Raw genomic sequence first — 16523 nt, 5'->3', positions numbered from 1 at the left:
CATTGTACAATTTTACCATGCAACCATTAGATGTTAGTTTCTCTTCGCAATGGCTTCTTCTAGATTCGGTCTCCAGCAGAAACAGTTTTTGAAGAGATCCATCGGACTAAACCTAAATCGTCAAATAATGGCTTTGTCGGATCTGTACTGTCCCAAACGCACAACATTTCGTAGCATATTTTTGTTCATCACCGTTATAGTATTAGACGTCATCGTATTTGTGGTAACCTGGCATTATGAGCCTCTTCATATGGCCACAGGCTCATATTTTCTCGATATTGGAGTGCCCTCCATTCTACTGATAGCCACAGCTGGTAGTATAGTGAAGCTTTCCCACATGCTCATTCGAAAAAGCAGGATTACAGAAATATCATCTTCGATACAGTACTTCGATAAAACAATTCAACGGTTGGACTTTCGCATGCGGTGCGATGAAGTCAATCAGTGGTTAACCGGACTAGTGGCTGGTTTTTTCATAGCTACACTACTCTTGTCCATTGCGACAGGCATTTTCGGCAATATGGTGTTCAACAAAATCGGCACCATCCTGCTGGTGGCATTTATCGACATTAGCAATATTCCATACATTGTGTTCCTCATTTTGTTCATGGCCTGTGAGCTAAGTGTTTGGTGCAGATTGAAGTTGCTGTGTACGTTGGTGAAAAACGGACTAAGCTTTACGGCATCAAGGGCAAGGAAAGATATCGTAATGCTCCACCATTTGGTAGCTGGCCTGACTGATTTACACAATGTTCTTTCCGCTATTGTTCAGCACATAAACGCTTTGTTTCTAGTGCAGGTTTTCATGTGCTTGGCCGCGTACACGTCCCTTTTAATATTTACCTTATTTTCGTACTATCGCGCCGCAGTAGTACTGGGCGAAACGGAGTACAACTTTGCCAGGTTAACGGTAGCATGGAGCATTTACAACAGTCTTTTCGTTTTGCCAACGATTTTGTTTGGGGCCTGGGCGCGAATTGAGGCAAATAGGTTTTCTAAATTGGTTCACCTAATGCTGCGTACTTCAAACGATAATCTTCTGCAAGACCAGGTAGGAAACATGGGAATGGGAAGCATGGTTTTTAATGCATTTAAATAAAATCATAATTTCTCTCAGTTGTTAGCCCTATCACTTCAATTACACCATCGTCCGCTGGGCATTAGAACATGTTTTGTCCCTCTCAATTGGCCAGCTTATGCATCGGTAAGAACAAAATTCATCCAGATATACACCGGCTCCATGTTACTTATTATTTGCAGATGATTGGTTACATTAGTACCTACGTCGTGATACTTATCCAGTTCGATAGCAAAGCAATGGAAATATCCAAGTTAAGTCAATAAGCATTATAATTGAGATTGGCGCAAATAAAACTTCACACTTCTTAAAAGCTTCATTAAGATTCATTCAATTGATTTACCATACAATTTAATAAGAGCCAATTAGATACTAAATCAATCCAAAATTTTATTTACCCTTCAATCAACGTAAAAATTTGCATTTCTCTCCTTACCTTACGAACAATACGTACTTTGCATTCTATTATCGACATCTACAGTAATTTGAATAAACGATATAAACTCATAACGAATGAAGATTAATCGATCCCATTGGTAAGGAAAATTGCGATTCTATTGGCTGCGTTACTATTTCGTCGCTTTTAAATCGATGGGTTTCAAAAAACTCGAACATAATAAATTTTCAGAGCTTTTTCATATCGTTAGCATACCTTTGAAAGTGAAATTAGATAGGACTAGCAAGTAGTGTATAGCAAGTGCGCCGTCTAGGTGTGATAAAAGAATGAACTTCAATAATTATATCGATCAACGATGATTCATACACACTATTGGGGATGATTTCAGGATAAATTGGTCAATTAGTCAACTTTCCAACATCCAAACCACCAAACGCTTGCTCCAGCGCTCGTAGTTCGCCATTGCTGTCGATTCCACATTTACCCGATTTGGTTTGGGTCATTTTGGTATCTTTCGCAGAGAGTTCGGTGCGTGACTGAATCTGTCCCATGACCCATTGTGCTAGTTTCTGTGCCTCCTTTCGCTTTGCAATGGCGGCCTTGGAGTTGGTGATGTGCCCACAGCACTGGAAATAGAAGTCTAATATTAGTAGACAATTCTTTCGATTCTTGCATTCAGTTTCACTTACCAAAAATAGTCCATATAAGGCCCGTAGATTGTTAACATTCAATTTCACCGCTTTGCAGTAGTGAGTTTTGGCCATCTCGATGTTATCGAGACCTCCCTATAGGACAGCAACATTAAGCTTTAGCTTCCGGATGCAAAATTCTATGGCTAATCCTACTCACCATCGTGTAACGAATATCGGCCAGTCGCTGGTGGATCAAATGACTGTGTGGATTGTGAAGAAGCAGTTCCTCCATGCAAAACGCAGCTTTAGCATATTCACTCTCCGCCAGATACAAATTGCACAGTTCATGCCAACCTTCTTGGTCGGACATGAAGATTTTCATGTACTCACACAACTCTTTGATTGCCTCCGCAGTACGCCCTTGCGCCTTGAGGAGGGCCACCTTGCGTTTCCGAGGTGCCGCATTCGTTTCATCTTTCCGAATAATGTGTTCCAACTCGTCGAGAGCGTCATCATACCTTTCTAGCCCTTCGAGCAACATCGCTCGGTACTTCTGTATGCGTAGGCTGCCGGGAAACTCGGCAGAAAGTATGCTAACACAATGTTCTGCCGTTTCGACGCGGTTGCAATCGAGGGCCGCGATAATAACCTGCTCTAGCACCAGGTGACGTTCGTTCCCGAGCTTGCCCTGTTTGCTAGACAGTATGGCATCCCAAAGCTGCATAACGTCTTCGCTCTTCCTTTCATTATCGTCTCGCCACTTTCGGAACAAATTCCGTACATCTACATTAAAAGGATGAAAACGAAAGGTTCGTTCATCAGTATCACCTGTACATCATGCTCGGCAGGGACGAGCAGAACATCAATTTAGGATCACATTTACCCGACCAACTCATTTCTTCCACATTGTAAGACATTTTCGCGACGCTGTTGGTTGGTTGCCCTAATTCACATAGGCAAATACTATGCGACTCGGTCCGGTTGGCAGGAAAACCCTAAATTTAATTAACAAATTTCCGATCAACACCTTCAATGGAACAAATTAGACCTCCGGGACTGTTCCTGCTGTCATCTGTAAAAATTATTGACAAATCACCATTTTGATCATTTGACATCCAACTAACGTCAAACGTGTGACAGCTGCCAAGCTCTGTGGTAGAATTTCGCGCGCATTTGACTGAATTATTGATATTTCCAAGCTTCGTTCTCGCGTTGGTGGTTGGTTGCTGCAATAGCTTTCTAAAATTATCAGTTTCACTTTTCTACGCTACGTGTTTTTGTTGTTGTTAAATTGTTTCGATTTGTAGAAACGCAGTATGGCTGATGAAGATCAACGGCTTGCCGATATTCAGCATGAGTATCTTAACTTCCTGGACGATGAAGTAAGTATGCTCACTGCTAGGGCTAATGGCTACGATAGGTAAAAGAATCTCACACAACGTTCTATCATTAGGAGGATCAAGGAACGTACACAGCCCACGTCCGAAAGATGATTAACGACAAAAGCAAACGTTTGGTCGTTAACATCAACGATGTTCGTCGGAAGAACCCTGCGCGTGCTATGTCTCTGCTGAATAGCGCTTTTGACGAACAATTGGCGTTCTCGCGTGCACTTAAGGAGTACGTGTCCACCATCGATCCGAGCTATGCCAAGTCGCAGGAAGATTTTTACGTTGCGTTCGAGGGAAGCTTTGGTAACAAGCATGTAACACCGCGTTCATTGACTTCGCGTTTTCTGGGTAATCTCGTGTGTGTCGAAGGCATTGTCACGAAGGTTTCGCTCATACGGCCGAAGGTGGTCAAAAGCGTTCACTACTGTCCCGCAACGAAGAAAGTCATGGAACGCCGCTACACTGATTTAACATCGTTCGAAGCGGTGCCGACCAGTGCCGTCTATCCGACGAAAGATGATGACGGCAATTTGCTGGAAACGGAGTTCGGTCTGTCTGTGTATAAGGATCACCAGACGCTCAGCATTCAGGAAATGCCGGAAAAAGCCCCTGCCGGTCAACTTCCCCGATCGGTGGATGTCGTATGCGATGACGATCTCGTCGATCGCTGCAAGCCTGGCGATCGGATCCAAATAGTTGGTAACTACCGTTGTCTGCCCGGTAAACAGGGTGGTTACACGACGGGCACTTTCCGCACCGTCCTGATTGCCAACAACATCTCGCAACTAAGCAAAGAAAATTCGCTCAACGTTACACGTGAGGAGATAAACATGTGCAAAAAGCTGGCCAAGAACAACGACATTTTCGAACTACTCTCGAAGAGTCTGGCGCCATCGATCCACGGGCACGAGTACGTGAAGAAAGCCATCCTGTGTCTGCTGCTGGGCGGAATTGAGAAAAATCTTGCGAACGGGGCACGCCTTAGGGGCGACGTTAATGTGCTGCTGATTGGTGATCCAAGTGTGGCCAAATCACAGCTCCTTAGGTACGTCCTGAACACGGCACCCCGTGCGATTACCACAACTGGACGTGGTTCGAGTGGAGTGGGTTTAACAGCGGCGGTTACAACGGACCAGGAAACGGGTGAACGTCGCCTTGAAGCTGGTGCCATGGTTTTGGCTGATCGCGGTGTAGTTTGCATCGATGAATTTGACAAGATGAGCGACATCGATCGCACAGCTATCCACGAGGTAATGGAGCAAGGACGTGTTACCATTTCTAAGGCCGGCATCCATGCATCACTGAACGCTCGCTGTTCTGTACTGGCTGCTGCTAATCCAGTGTACGGCCGGGTAAGTAACATATTGTTTGAAAAGAAAAAGGCCACCTTATCAATCTAACTTTTTTATTTGCAAAGTACGATCAATACAAAACACCCATGGAGAATATTGGCCTTCAAGATTCCTTGCTGTCCCGTTTTGATTTGCTGTTCGTAATGCTGGATGTTATCGACAGCGATCACGATCGAATGATCTCCGATCACGTGGTGCGTATGCATCGTTATCGAAACCCAAAGGAGCAGGATGGCGATGTGTTGCCGATGGGTGTGAGTGCCGTAGATATGCTTTCTACCATTAGTGCTGATTCCCAGGACGACAAGGAAACGCCTATGTACGAAAAGTACGACCCGCTCTTGCATGGGTCGTCTCGAAAGAGAAGCGACCAAATTTTATCCATGGAATTCATGCGCAAGTATATTCACATTGCCAAATGTTTGAAGCCGAAGTTGACCGATGCAGCCTGTGCGATGATATCGAACGAGTACTCCCGCCTTCGTTCCGAGGATCTGATGGACTCAGATGTGGCCCGTACCCAGCCGGTCACAGCGCGTACGCTGGAAACCCTGATTCGTCTTTCGACGGCCCACGCTAAGGCACGAATGTCGCGTACCGTTGCCGAAAAGGACGCTCAAGCTGCAATCGAGTTAATTCAGTTTGCCTACTTCAAGAAAGTATTGGAAAAAGAGAAGAAAAAGCGTCGCCGTGCAGAAGAAGATCATTCCGATGACGAACAGGATGAGGATGAAGATGTAGAGAATGAAGAATCCGAAAAAACCGATGGTCAGGAAACAGCCCGTCGCTCTAAACGTACCCGAGTCGATCCCACCACTGCCGACGATTCCGACCATGAAGAAATGCTAACGTCCTCTCCAGACCGTGGCGACTTAACCCGTAGACCGTCGATTGCCACCCCCGCCAGGGAAACTTCAACGGCAGGGGCCATGGATACCGCCGACTCTGAAGAAGGTAGTGCCGTGGCGATCACTGACGATCGGCTCAAGTTGTTCCGACAGGGTGTCCATATGGCATTCAAACAGTTCCGCGATCAGGCAGTATCTTTGTCACGTCTGACGAAACATATCAACGAGAACAGTGGTGATGAAATTTTCACGGCTGGAGAAATTACTGCGGCAGTTAATCAGATGACCGAAAGCAATCAGATTATGGTTCACGACGACATGGTATTCTTAATTTAAGGAACAGCTTAGGAAGTTTCTATTGTTTTGTACCTTTGTCGTATTTTACTCCATTCTCACAATATTTCACTTAGTTTTGGATTACATTTAATTGCTACTGGAACTGTTTCTTTTATAAATGATCAATAAACATTTTAATTGTAACGTACGCTTTTTGAGTTTAATTTCGAATGCTGGCTACAAGATTCTACTTTCGTGACACTTTTTTTCAATACGTTTATTGCCACAACGTTCTACCTTACATATATCTAGTGTCTTCGAACATTTGGATAGTAAGTGGCCTCAAATTTGGGCAGGCTTTTAGATCCACCTGGACGCACAGCTCGGGGGATATACTTCAGTGCGTGCTCATCCATTCGACGATTGTACATATTTTCTCCAAGTTCAAACGGTCGCCGTTTGGGATCCATTGGACGCGTCTTGTGGTCTATTTTGTATATTTTTTCCCACTGATAAACTTCTGGGATGAGCAGATGCCGAGGACGATTTGATGCGACGTGTTTGTAGGCCTGTTCCATGAACACACGACGCTTCTCATCCTCAATATCTGCAATTCGGGTTTCCTTTGGACAGAGGTAAGGCTTCAGGTCGACGGCACGGCTCTTCGGTGCATTTATGTAGAACATTATCAGATGTTGAAGAACGTCATCGTTTAAACCATGGATTCTGCCGCTATCGTCGACGGATTCGTACAGCTGCAAATCTTTCGTTCCCCAACATAAATTGTATCGTGGATTGAGGTCCACCTGGTCAGAGTGGACTAGAGTTGTGTTGAGTTGGTAAGCGTAGAATGACCAATTCTTTCCATCGGTTATGACCGTCTGCGTAGTTAAAGGGTAGCTGAGGTCGTTAAATATCGAGAAACCTTGATAGCATGCTTGTCCCAGGAGCCAAGCAAAGCTGGACAGTATTCCTTGCGCCTCGAGAGTATCGCCAAGATCGTTAACGGCACAGTGTCTATGCCTATTGATGACATGACTGCGACGTTGGTATGAGAGTAAACCAAACTCATGCTGATCACCTGGCCAAAATCCTGGCACGGTAGTGGCATGCCGAAATTCAGCAATATATCCCAAAGCCAAGGGATCGTAGCGGAACGCGGGAATATCGACATTATCGCTGTTAATATCCAATGTTGTTAAATCGTTCGTCACCAACGGGTCTAGCAGTTGCTTGTGTCTGATGGCCATGTACGGTTTCCCTACATACTGCATATTTCGGTCGTACGGATCGCTGGCATATTCCTTTTGCCACTCTTCGCCTTCTTTGATCTTGCGTACTAGTTTTGGGGGAGAGATGCCTCCTAGAAACCAAAATGCCTCGTGCCGGGGATCAAAATCCGTTTCCACTTCGCTCAGATGTTCGTATTGGGTTGCAAGGGCGTTTGTAATGGTTCTATTAAGCTGAACTAACAAAGATCTTACGACTGCTTCCTCCCTCTCTTGCGGAGATGTATTGGCGCTAATGCCTAGCTTGCTGAAATGACAAGAAAGAAAAATCTCTTTAATGACATCCTAGCGTAATAGGAAAAATGGATTCCGTACCATTTGTTAGCGAACTCGAACCCGATGGTATCCTCCAGTTGACTGCGAATTTGTTCCAAAAGGTTTGCTGCCTCGTTTTTGAGTGGGTCGTAGTGCTGAGGCAAGCCGGATTGGAAATACGTTCTGGTAGCATACTGAACGAATGGTTTTACATTGTACGGGAACTTCTCGTCAGTAAGAAGATTAGCTTTGTATCCATAGTATTTCGGCATGTTTATTTCGAACAGCTTTTCCTCTACCGAGCTGAGCTTGGCGATTCTATCATGCCATGACTGTTGTTCACGTTTTTTTCTGGCCCGGTAGGACAAGTCCTGTATTGGCGGATACTTTGGCTCACTTGAATAATCATGTTCCTGGCTTGGGAGAGGCCGCGAGGAAAAGGCTCTTTTTCCCCCGCGAGAAATCCACAGAAAACCGGGACGAAACGTATGCGAAAGCATTTTTTCAGAATTTTGCCGATTTTGTTATGACATCACGATTTACCTACGTTTGACAGTTCTACAATTCCGTCACAAGTTCAGCACGTGAAATACTGCACGGAAAAACATCGACAAGTTTCGGGAATTAATTTAATAACTGAACAAATGTAAACGCTGTTTTTTTTAAGTTTTGAGTGTTTTGAAATAAAATTTTGAATAAAATAATTAAATTAAATATAAAAATAATTTTGAATCATATGACGGATTGACAGATTTGACGTTCAATTTACGTCGCAGATTTTACTAGTGGTGGGAAAATTAAATCCCTAGCGATTCAAATCCATTCTGGTATCCGGATCTTCGAATCCAAATCCCAAACCGTCATATTCCGTAGGCTCACCTAAAATGCCAATTTTTCATATAATTTGTTAAAGTAACAGTTAGACAATCAATTCTCGAATTGATTCAAAGGCGATTTCGAGTGGTCCCCAGGACCATCAGGATCGCTATCACTATCCGCTCCCCCTGGGAGCTGTTTCATTTTTGTTCCCTTGGAGGTACCCACCACTATGCCACATTTGCTCATTCCACGAACGGTGATCCAAAACGAGGAAGAATATCTACGACAAAAGTGAAAAATACAGTACGCTTCAAGAGTGTTGAAATATCGAAACAGTTTCAAATACGTTTAATCTGTTTTGCGGTTAGATATCAGCAGGCATTTGTGATTTTCACCCCCAGCTGTGCGACACTAAAGAAATCCAGTGAAATCCACGAGGAGAGCTGCACAATGAGTGTTGATGCTTACGACGGAACCGCGGGTTCCCAATCGCTGACCTTCGTGGATACGGAGGAAAACTACTTCGTCGGGGCGGACTCCCAAGGAACGGAGTACGACTTCCGCGATTTCACTATACCGTCACAAAGTCAAACTCAGGCATCGCAACTTGACCATTTGGGTAGTAGTAGTCAGGTAGGTGCTGGACATTTTGTTGCTCGAATGAATATATGAAACTCATATTTTCCCTCAACCTACAGGTGAATGGTTTTGGTCGTCGTATTGGAGTGGATGCAACGAAACTGTCTGGCATTACGTCGGCCATTGGCGAGCTGCAGTTTGAGGAGGAGGATGATGAAATTGATCCCGGCGAAAATAAGGATCTCCCGCCGCATGCGTGTCGCTACTGTGGCATCAGCGAGCCGAGCACCGTCGTGATGTGTAACATCTGCAAGAAGTGGTTTTGTAATGGGCGCGGAAGTACATCCGGGTCGCATATCGTGAACCACTTGGTTCGAGCGAAACATCGGGAAGTGACATTGCACGCTGACGGGCCGCTTGGTGAGACGGTTCTGGAGTGTTATTCGTGCGCTGTGCGGAATGTGTTTGTGCTCGGATTCATCCCTGCCAAAAGCGATTCTGTAGTAGTGCTATTGTGCAGGTGTGTATCCTAGAAAATGCCTTAAAACATTCCAGGTGCGTTATTTTCATGTGCTTGTCAATTTTTCTCTATTCCCCCAGACAACCATGTGCGGCACAAAATTCCATCAAAGATATGAACTGGGACCAGGAGCAGTGGAAGCCGCTGATCGCCGATCGTTGTTTCCTGTTTTGGTTGGTAAAGATTCCTACAGAACAGGATCAACTACGCGCCCGCAAGGTGTCTGCGGCTCAGATTAATAAACTGGAGGAGTTGTGGAAGGAAAATGTGGATGCCACCTTTCAGGACCTGGAAAAGCCAGGTATCGATAAAGAGCCACAGCAGGTACAGCTGCGTTATGCCGATGGCTACCAATATCAAAATACGTTCGGGCCACTCGTGAAGCTGGAAGCAGATTATGACGAAAAGCTGAAGGAAAGTCAAACCCAGGAGAACATCGAGATCCGTTGGGATACCGGGTTGAACAAGAAAACTATCGCCTACTTCACCTTGGCGAAGAATGACGGCGACATGAAGCTAATGCACGGCGATGAGTTGAAATTACGCTATGTGGGAGAGTTGCATAAACCATGGAGCTGTGTTGGACACGTGATTAAGGTTCCGGATAACTACGGCGATGACGTGGGCCTGGAGCTGAAGCACAATCATCAGGCTCCGATCGAATGTTCGAGTAATTTTGCGGTGGATTTCATCTGGAAGGGGACGTCTTTCGAGCGAATGCAGCAAGCATTGCGAAAATTTGCCATGGACGCGAAAAGTGTCTCGAACTACATCTACACACGGCTGCTAGGAAACGTGCGTCCCGATGGCACCGAAGAGGTGCTGTTCCGCATGAACCTTCCGAAGCACTTTAGTGCTCCGAATTTGCCCGATTTGAACAGGTCGCAGGTGTACGCCGTTCGTCACGCTCTGCAACGTCCACTGAGCCTGATTCAGGGACCACCGGGAACGGGAAAAACAGTCACCTCGGCAACGATCGTGTACCAACTTGCCCGGTTGAATAGTGGGCCAATTTTGGTGTGCGCTCCCAGTAATACCGCAGTGGATCAGTTGACGGAAAAAATTCACCGTACCAACCTGAAGGTCGTACGGGTGTGTGCCCGTTCGAGGGAAGCGATTGACTCACCTGTCAGCTTCCTGGCTCTGCACAACCAAATTCGAAACATGGCGCAAAATTCTGAGCTCAAGAAATTGCAACAATTGAAGGATGAAACGGGCGAACTGAGCTTGTCCGACGAGCGGCGCTATCGGTCGCTGAAAAAGCAGGCCGAGAGAGAACTGCTGGAAGCGGCAGACGTTATTTGCTGCACTTGCGTCGGAGCCGGCGATCTTCGTTTGCAGCGCATCAAGTTCAACTCCATCTTGATCGACGAATCGATGCAATCGACCGAACCGGAATGTATGGTGCCGGTGGTATTGGGCGCGAAGCAGCTCATTCTGGTCGGCGACCATTGCCAGTTGGGTCCGGTGGTTATGTGCAAAAAGGCGGCCAAGGCGGGGCTGTCGCAGAGTTTGTTTGAGCGACTCGTAGCACTGGGTATCCGTCCGTTCCGACTCGAGGTGCAATACCGCATGCATCCGGAGTTATCGCAATTTCCTTCCAACTTTTTCTACGAGGGAAGCCTTCAGAACGGCGTCTGTGCCGATGAGCGGAAACTAAAGGTTGACTTCCCGTGGCCTTCTTTGGATTGCCCGATGTTTTTCCTGGTTACCCAGGGCCAGGAAGAAATAGCTGGCTCTGGAACGTCCTACCTGAATCGTACGGAGGCGTCAAACGTAGAAAAAATAACAACCCGCTTTCTGAAGGCTGGTATCAAACCGGACCAGATCGGTATTATTACGCCGTACGAGGGACAACGAGCCTATCTGGTTCAATACATGCAGTACCAAGGTTCGCTACACTCAAAACTTTACCAAGAAATTGAGATTGCTAGTGTTGATGCGTTTCAGGGACGCGAGAAAGACATCATCATCATGTCTTGTGTGCGTGCTAATGAGCATCAGGGTATCGGTTTCCTGAACGATCCGCGCCGTTTGAATGTGGCCCTCACGCGGGCCAAGTACGGCATTATCATTGTGGGCAATCCGAAGGTGCTCGCCAAACAGGAGCTCTGGAATCACCTGTTGAACTTCTACAAGGATAAGAAGGTGCTTGTCGAAGGATCTTTGAATAATCTTAAAGAATCATTGATTCAGTTCACCAAGCCGAAGAAAATCATTAACACTCTCAATCCCGGATCGCACTTCATGAGTAATGCCATGTACGATGCCAAGGAAGTGCTCGGGTCCGGGTTTTTTGATCGGAGCAACCAACCGTCTACTAGCTACGCTCATAATCCGCTGCTTGGTTATAGTACTGGTTCCGTGGGCACTTATCATCACCAAGGCGGCTTTTTGGACCATCCAGGCCACGGAAGTGCTACTACGGGTGCTACGGGTTCCGTCAACACCCCTCTCGACGCATTTATGCGTAAGATGCATGATCCCATTGGATACATATCCCCTCAGCGCTCGCATCAGGCAGCTGGCAACATGCCCGTCCCGGTGGGAATGTTCATCAACATGTCGAACGTTCCGCCACGTTTCTATCAGCAGCAACAGCAGGTAGCTATGCAGGCGGCCAAACAAACGCGTCGCCCGGTCGTTGGCAAAACCGCCGGCCAATTACTTTCTGCCACCGGGAACCATGTCGTTGCTAGTTCGACGAGTTCGAAATCGAATCGTCCGCGCCCCATCGGACCTCCAAGTAGTAGCGCAGGCCAAGCGGTCCGGGGCGGCGGCGGTGCTGGTGGTACCGGATCCCTTACCCAGGGCATGTCGCAGAACATGTCACAGCCTGGCTTCAGTCTGTCGCAACAACCGGAATTCTCGCAGGACTACATGGGTGAATATCAGTCCCAGATGGACAACATCCTTTCGCAGGATTCACACTACAACAGCCAAACGGGACCGGCTGATCGTCTGATGTTTGAGTTGCCCTCGAACTCGCAGTTCTCGCAGCCATACTGATAATCGCACCCGAGGGAGAAATCGATGCTGGAACGGCTAGGACGATGCGGATGCTATCATCAGATAAATACGATAAAGCTGAACCACAACCGGGAAATTAGATTCGATCGAGCGCATCGAAAGCAGGCGGAAGCCAATCCGGAGACCTCACCGGACGCAAGCGGAACGTGTGATGATGGTCATCACCTTGGGTTCAGTTTTCATCCACACGCCAGTCAAGTCTACCCCCCCACCGCACGACGCGGATAACTGGTGGATGGCTAAAGGATAAAACTTACGGGCCATGGCTTAGTTCTCTGAGTTGTTCGTGAGTCGCTCCGGTTCCCTCGCAATGGTAAGCAAATGAGGGCACTATGTGGACTGCTCTTCCGAGCTTTAATGCATGCTGCAATAGTACAAACCTCCCATGGTCTTCGCTGGGGTTACAGTGACAGAAAAATTGTGGCGCGATAGTATTGTGTGCTCACGATGTATTCGATGCCTGAAAACTCTAAAAAACGGAAAGGAATACTGCAAACAATTCGGTGCCCGAAGAGAATATCAGTTAATAGACTATGTTCTTATCTATTTCAGAAACTTTGCAGAAAGTTGGGTGTCGTTTACTTTTCGTACTTTTTATTATTTTTGTAACAGTCCTTCAAACAATATCGACTAATGCATGCGATCGTGGGAGCATTTTTTTAAACATTTAGTGATCCCAAGCATCACACGCTTTTCTTATACATGGATCCCTGCTTTTTGACCACCTCTCTTCTATCGCGGCACAATAAAGAAAATTCGTACATAATCAACATCCCCTACACAAGGTAACAACTGCTGGCCTTTGGCGTAAACAATAAGTTGTGACCAGCAAAATTATCAATAAATACGTCACTTGATTGAGTTGAATTATCTGGTTTAGCAGTTCAATTTATTTAGTTCGATCTAATAATATACTTAGTAAGAGTAGGAGAATAACACGATTACATCCAGGATGCCCAGATCGCTCAAACTTCTTTTTGTTTTTGTAATAACCTGAGACAATATGCCTTCGAGGCCAAAAGAAGGGCTGAGTTTTAGGCGTTCATATCGAATTGGAAAACAAAACGTGTGACGAGATGTAAGTCTTGGTTTTTTGATGAATAAAATTTAGTTTAAGCAGTAATTTTTGGGATACACGATTGAAATAGTTCAATGTCCGAAATTGATATAATTAGTTATTATTTTTCTTATTTTAACAAGTTCTTGGACACATTTATCAGTATTTGTTGATGGGGCATCAGGTGGAACAGATTACCGCAAATATGGAAATAATATTCATCAACGAAGCTACAATTAAAAGGAGATCCACTTAACCTACGAACATATACTTTTGTCAGGAAATTTTTCGATCATGCGTTTTCCGGTGCGTGTTTCGGTTAGCTGAACTGCTGAACTTTCGATTGCAGACGTCGCACGCATAGTTTTTCTCGCCCGTATGTACATAGTTGTGCATTTTTAATTGATAGCTGGTGGGAAAAGCTGGAAATAGAAATACGAATTTCATATCAGTATTAGTCCTGTTTCTTCTTATCGGAAGTTTCCGTATCTATTACCCTTTTCGCACAATGTGCAAGCAAATGGCTTTTCGCCTGTGTGGGATCGCATGTGCACAGTAAGATGCACGTGTAGCATAAATCTTTTCTCACAAACGTTACAGGCAAACGGCTTTTCCTTTGTGTGGGTGCGCATATGGATGGCTAGGTCGTGGTTCGCAGGAAAAGCTTTGTTACAAACATTACATAAAACCTTTTTCGCCTTTTTCTCTCCAGTATGCTGCCTCATATGTCCCTGCAAAGACAATGTTAAAATTTAGAGTGTTTCCTCTAACAACTAACCTCCAATGGACTTTGATACGAACCCTTAATTCGCCCTGACTAGGATAAGCCTTATCGCAGAGCTTGCACTTGAACGGTTTCTCTCCGGAGTGCGTCCGGATGTGCACCACTAGGTTACCGTTTTGATTGAAGCGTTTTGGGCAGTACGGACATTCAAAAGGCTTTTCGTTGGTGTGTATTCGCTCATGTGCTTTAAGCTGCCAGGATAGTTTGAATGATTTCTCACAAACGCTACACAAGTACGGACGTGGATCATTATGCACCTTCTGATGGGTCGTTAAGATGCTGCGAGTTGTAAAACTTTTATCACACTTGTCACACGCATACGGTTTCGTTCCGGTATGCCGTCGCATGTGGACATTTAACAGCGATTTTTCGTAAAAACGTGCCTTGCACACATCACAAATGTGCGTCTTCTCGCCAGTATGACGAAGCATATGATTCTTTAGTAGCGATTTTTCTGCAAACTTCTTTGGGCAGTGGTTGCACTCGAATCGTTTCTAAAAAGTAAATCGTCAAGAAAATAACTTTCAAATCCCAGAATCGTGGCATTATTATTACCTCGGAATGCTTTCGTTTGACGTGTTTGCGATAAAGCCGGCGTTCTGTAAACTGTATATCACAGACGTTACAATGTAGCGTGTTTTCTGGATGGAGGTCCCAGTTTTTCTGAGAGTAGTGCGGTGCCTCTGCTTCCATTGATGCGTGTATCAAATTGTTCAAATGTTCCTGTTCCATCTCCTCCTCAGTAGCAGCGGAAACGGAGGATGCTAACTGATGTTCCATGTTCTGAATATATTCTTCTGTTAAGGCATCTTTCAGATAGTCCACGTTAATGATTTCATCGTCTTCATTATCATCAACCAATGCAGTTTCTTTCGATATTGCTCCACAACTATTTCCTATGAATTCAGAGAGTTCCTGTTTTAGATTTTTATAAATTACTGATTCTCTTGAATCCCTCACTGGCGCTGTGCTTATACTGTATTTCATGGCCAAGCTGTTTCCGGGTGGAGGAGTAGGAGGAGGCTCATTCAGTAGATCACTAGGATTGAGCTGTAATGAACAGTCCTCTTCAGGGCTATTTGGGTGAGATTTTTTTTCATCAGAAATGGTGCCATCCAAGGGAGCAGAGCTTAATGTGTACGATTCTGCTATGGGACTACTGATCGACTCGGGAAAAGGATGTTCAATTGGAGTGTTACTTGTATTTACTAGTTGGAAGCGCAGCTCCTCGATTGGAACGACTACGGCCGAAGTTTCGGTGTTGCCGTCCGAATCAGTGAGGACTACATTTAATACTTCATACTTTGTCTCACTGTCCTGCTTTATGATAACTGATTTTTCTATCAAAGATCTTATGGTGGCATCCGATTGTTCACTCATTTGTCGGAAGTTGAAACACCTTTCTACTTCAATGCAGCAATCTATGCAGATATGACATGGCAGACCATCCGATTCTGAAATCTGAAATAAAACAAACCGGTGATGTACATTCAGAAAATTGCAGAAGTACGCATTCTTACTGAAACTCCGGAGCAGTTCATGATTGCTTCAGCTAGACTTTGTGCGAACAGGTCCTTTAACTGATCCTTTTCCTTTTCTACCAGACATGTTCTACAAATTCGATCCAAATATATAATTTTCGGTTTCTCTCCTGCCTGAGACAGTGATAGTCCATTCATTTTTATCGCAGTCTCGTAAGTCATACTTTTTGCGATATCGCTTGATTCTGTTAGATTCTCACCACACTGTTGCTCCATAAGAACAACAATTATTGATATTGTAACGCAATTACTATTTCTCAGCAAGCACTGATTCTCTTTTTTCCAACCAACAGCAGGAAAGCACAAGAAAATTATTCTCGTATCAACCCAACAGGATTTCCAGTTCTTTACTTTGGATTTTGTTTACCAATCTCGGCAGCAATGTAATGTTTACATGATAACTGTCACTTCATGAACAGTGCTGCTTGCTGATCGATTTCCTCATTTCTACATTATAATTAACGAAATAATGAGAGCTAAGTTTATTGTTGTACATTTATTTCACTGTGGTACTTGAGTTATAACTTACATAATATGCCACTTATGTAAACTATTTGGTTTATTATTTGCAAAACGCGATGGGTGATCTGTATGAACCTTGCTTAAAACATATGTTGACAGTCCGCTAGCGATGCCTTCTCTTTTGTGCTCTGGTATGCTTGGCTTTTTTGGGAT

At 45.0% G+C, this 16523-nt stretch overlaps 6 protein-coding genes across 8 annotated transcripts; 3 read left to right on the top strand and 3 right to left on the bottom strand.

Moving 5' to 3' along the window:
* Window positions 1-127: 127 nt before the first annotated feature.
* Window positions 128-1344, top strand: LOC131259965 (uncharacterized). The gene is made up of 3 exons (XM_058261584.1): window positions 128-1051; window positions 1118-1204; window positions 1261-1344. Exons 1-3 carry the CDS (start codon window positions 128-130, stop codon window positions 1342-1344), a joined length of 1095 nt encoding a protein of 364 aa, XP_058117567.1.
* On the bottom strand, window positions 1265-3167 carry LOC131271768 (ER membrane protein complex subunit 2-like). The gene is made up of 4 exons (XM_058273297.1): window positions 2991-3167; window positions 2325-2890; window positions 2165-2260; window positions 1265-2101 (listed from the first exon to the last, which is right to left on the bottom strand). Exons 1-4 carry the CDS (start codon window positions 3022-3024, stop codon window positions 1874-1876), a joined length of 924 nt encoding a protein of 307 aa, XP_058129280.1. The 5' UTR covers window positions 3025-3167; the 3' UTR covers window positions 1265-1873.
* A 160-nt stretch (window positions 3168-3327) lies between these two features.
* On the top strand, window positions 3328-6182 carry LOC131272484 (DNA replication licensing factor Mcm3). Its single transcript, XM_058274227.1, has 3 exons — window positions 3328-3489; window positions 3561-4850; window positions 4916-6182. Exons 1-3 carry the CDS (start codon window positions 3424-3426, stop codon window positions 6032-6034), a joined length of 2475 nt encoding a protein of 824 aa, XP_058130210.1. The 5' UTR covers window positions 3328-3423; the 3' UTR covers window positions 6035-6182.
* Window positions 6161-8018, bottom strand: LOC131272485 (large ribosomal subunit protein mL65). The gene is made up of 2 exons (XM_058274228.1): window positions 7579-8018; window positions 6161-7510 (listed from the first exon to the last, which is right to left on the bottom strand). Exons 1-2 carry the CDS (start codon window positions 8016-8018, stop codon window positions 6283-6285), a joined length of 1668 nt encoding a protein of 555 aa, XP_058130211.1. The 3' UTR covers window positions 6161-6282.
* A 593-nt stretch (window positions 8019-8611) lies between these two features.
* On the top strand, window positions 8612-13589 carry LOC131271749 (regulator of nonsense transcripts 1 homolog). Of its 2 annotated transcripts, none has more exons than XM_058273273.1 (3): window positions 8612-8970; window positions 9036-9436; window positions 9517-13589. In XM_058273273.1, the coding sequence occupies exons 1-3, from the start codon at window positions 8788-8790 to the stop codon at window positions 12443-12445; spliced, it is 3513 nt and encodes a 1170-aa protein (XP_058129256.1). In that variant the 5' UTR covers window positions 8612-8787; the 3' UTR covers window positions 12446-13589. The 2 variants fall into 2 exon arrangements, with proteins under 2 accessions (XP_058129256.1, XP_058129257.1); XM_058273274.1 differs by having other exon boundaries at window positions 8612-8974; window positions 9064-9436.
* LOC131271750 (zinc finger protein ZFP2-like) lies at window positions 13568-16181 on the bottom strand. 2 transcript variants are annotated; one of them, XM_058273276.1, is made up of 6 exons: window positions 15828-16181; window positions 14863-15768; window positions 14565-14801; window positions 14325-14498; window positions 14020-14254; window positions 13568-13945 (listed from the first exon to the last, which is right to left on the bottom strand). In XM_058273276.1, exons 1-6 carry the CDS (start codon window positions 16062-16064, stop codon window positions 13800-13802), a joined length of 1935 nt encoding a protein of 644 aa, XP_058129259.1. In that variant the 5' UTR covers window positions 16065-16181; the 3' UTR covers window positions 13568-13799. The 2 variants fall into 2 exon arrangements, with proteins under 2 accessions (XP_058129259.1, XP_058129258.1); XM_058273275.1 differs by having other exon boundaries at window positions 14325-14801.
* Between the last annotated feature and the right edge of the window lie 342 nt (window positions 16182-16523).

Source organism: Anopheles coustani, chromosome 3, assembly GCF_943734705.1.
Source record: "Anopheles coustani chromosome 3, idAnoCousDA_361_x.2, whole genome shotgun sequence".
Taxonomy (NCBI): domain Eukaryota; kingdom Metazoa; phylum Arthropoda; class Insecta; order Diptera; family Culicidae; genus Anopheles; species Anopheles coustani.
The sequence above is the reverse complement of the archived record's forward strand: the minus strand, read 5'-3'. Positions and strand labels throughout refer to the sequence as shown.

What these genes read in the sequence shown, in the direction of transcription:
- LOC131259965 (XM_058261584.1), top strand. Translation starts at nt 128, where the DNA reads ATGGCTTTGTCGGATCTGTACTGTCCCAAACGCACAACATTTCGTAGC. An exon ending in ATAATCTTCTGCAAGACCAG is followed by an intron (nt 1,052 to 1,117) that starts GTAGGAAACATG and finishes AATTTCTCTCAG; the next exon opens with TTGTTAGCCCTATCACTTCA. An exon ending in ATTGGCCAGCTTATGCATCG is followed by an intron (nt 1,205 to 1,260) that starts GTAAGAACAAAA and finishes TATTATTTGCAG; the next exon opens with ATGATTGGTTACATTAGTAC.
- LOC131271768 (XM_058273297.1), bottom strand. Translation starts at nt 3,024, where the DNA reads ATGTCTTACAATGTGGAAGAAATGAGTTGGTCGG. An exon ending in CCGATATTCGTTACACGATG is followed by an intron (nt 2,261 to 2,324) that starts GTGAGTAGGATT and finishes GCTGTCCTATAG; the next exon opens with GGAGGTCTCGATAACATCGA. An exon ending in CCTTATATGGACTATTTTTG is followed by an intron (nt 2,102 to 2,164) that starts GTAAGTGAAACT and finishes TTCTATTTCCAG; the next exon opens with TGCTGTGGGCACATCACCAA.
- LOC131272484 (XM_058274227.1), top strand. Translation starts at nt 3,424, where the DNA reads ATGGCTGATGAAGATCAACGGCTTGCCGATATTCAGCATGAGTATCTT. An exon ending in TTAACTTCCTGGACGATGAA is followed by an intron (nt 3,490 to 3,560) that starts GTAAGTATGCTC and finishes TTCTATCATTAG; the next exon opens with GAGGATCAAGGAACGTACAC. An exon ending in CTAATCCAGTGTACGGCCGG is followed by an intron (nt 4,851 to 4,915) that starts GTAAGTAACATA and finishes TTATTTGCAAAG; the next exon opens with TACGATCAATACAAAACACC.
- LOC131272485 (XM_058274228.1), bottom strand. Translation starts at nt 8,018, where the DNA reads ATGCTTTCGCATACGTTTCGTCCCGGTTTTCTGTGGATTTCTCGCGGG. An exon ending in TTCGAGTTCGCTAACAAATG is followed by an intron (nt 7,511 to 7,578) that starts GTACGGAATCCA and finishes TTGTCATTTCAG; the next exon opens with CAAGCTAGGCATTAGCGCCA.
- LOC131271749 (XM_058273273.1), top strand. Translation starts at nt 8,788, where the DNA reads ATGAGTGTTGATGCTTACGACGGAACCGCGGGTTCCCAATCGCTGACC. An exon ending in ATTTGGGTAGTAGTAGTCAG is followed by an intron (nt 8,971 to 9,035) that starts GTAGGTGCTGGA and finishes CTCAACCTACAG; the next exon opens with GTGAATGGTTTTGGTCGTCG. An exon ending in GTAGTAGTGCTATTGTGCAG is followed by an intron (nt 9,437 to 9,516) that starts GTGTGTATCCTA and finishes CTATTCCCCCAG; the next exon opens with ACAACCATGTGCGGCACAAA.
- LOC131271750 (XM_058273275.1), bottom strand. Translation starts at nt 16,064, where the DNA reads ATGGAGCAACAGTGTGGTGAGAATCTAACAGAATCAAGCGATATCGCA. An exon ending in TGAACTGCTCCGGAGTTTCA is followed by an intron (nt 15,769 to 15,827) that starts GTAAGAATGCGT and finishes GTTTTATTTCAG; the next exon opens with ATTTCAGAATCGGATGGTCT. An exon ending in CTAGTCAGGGCGAATTAAGG is followed by an intron (nt 14,255 to 14,324) that starts GTTCGTATCAAA and finishes TTGTCTTTGCAG; the next exon opens with GGACATATGAGGCAGCATAC.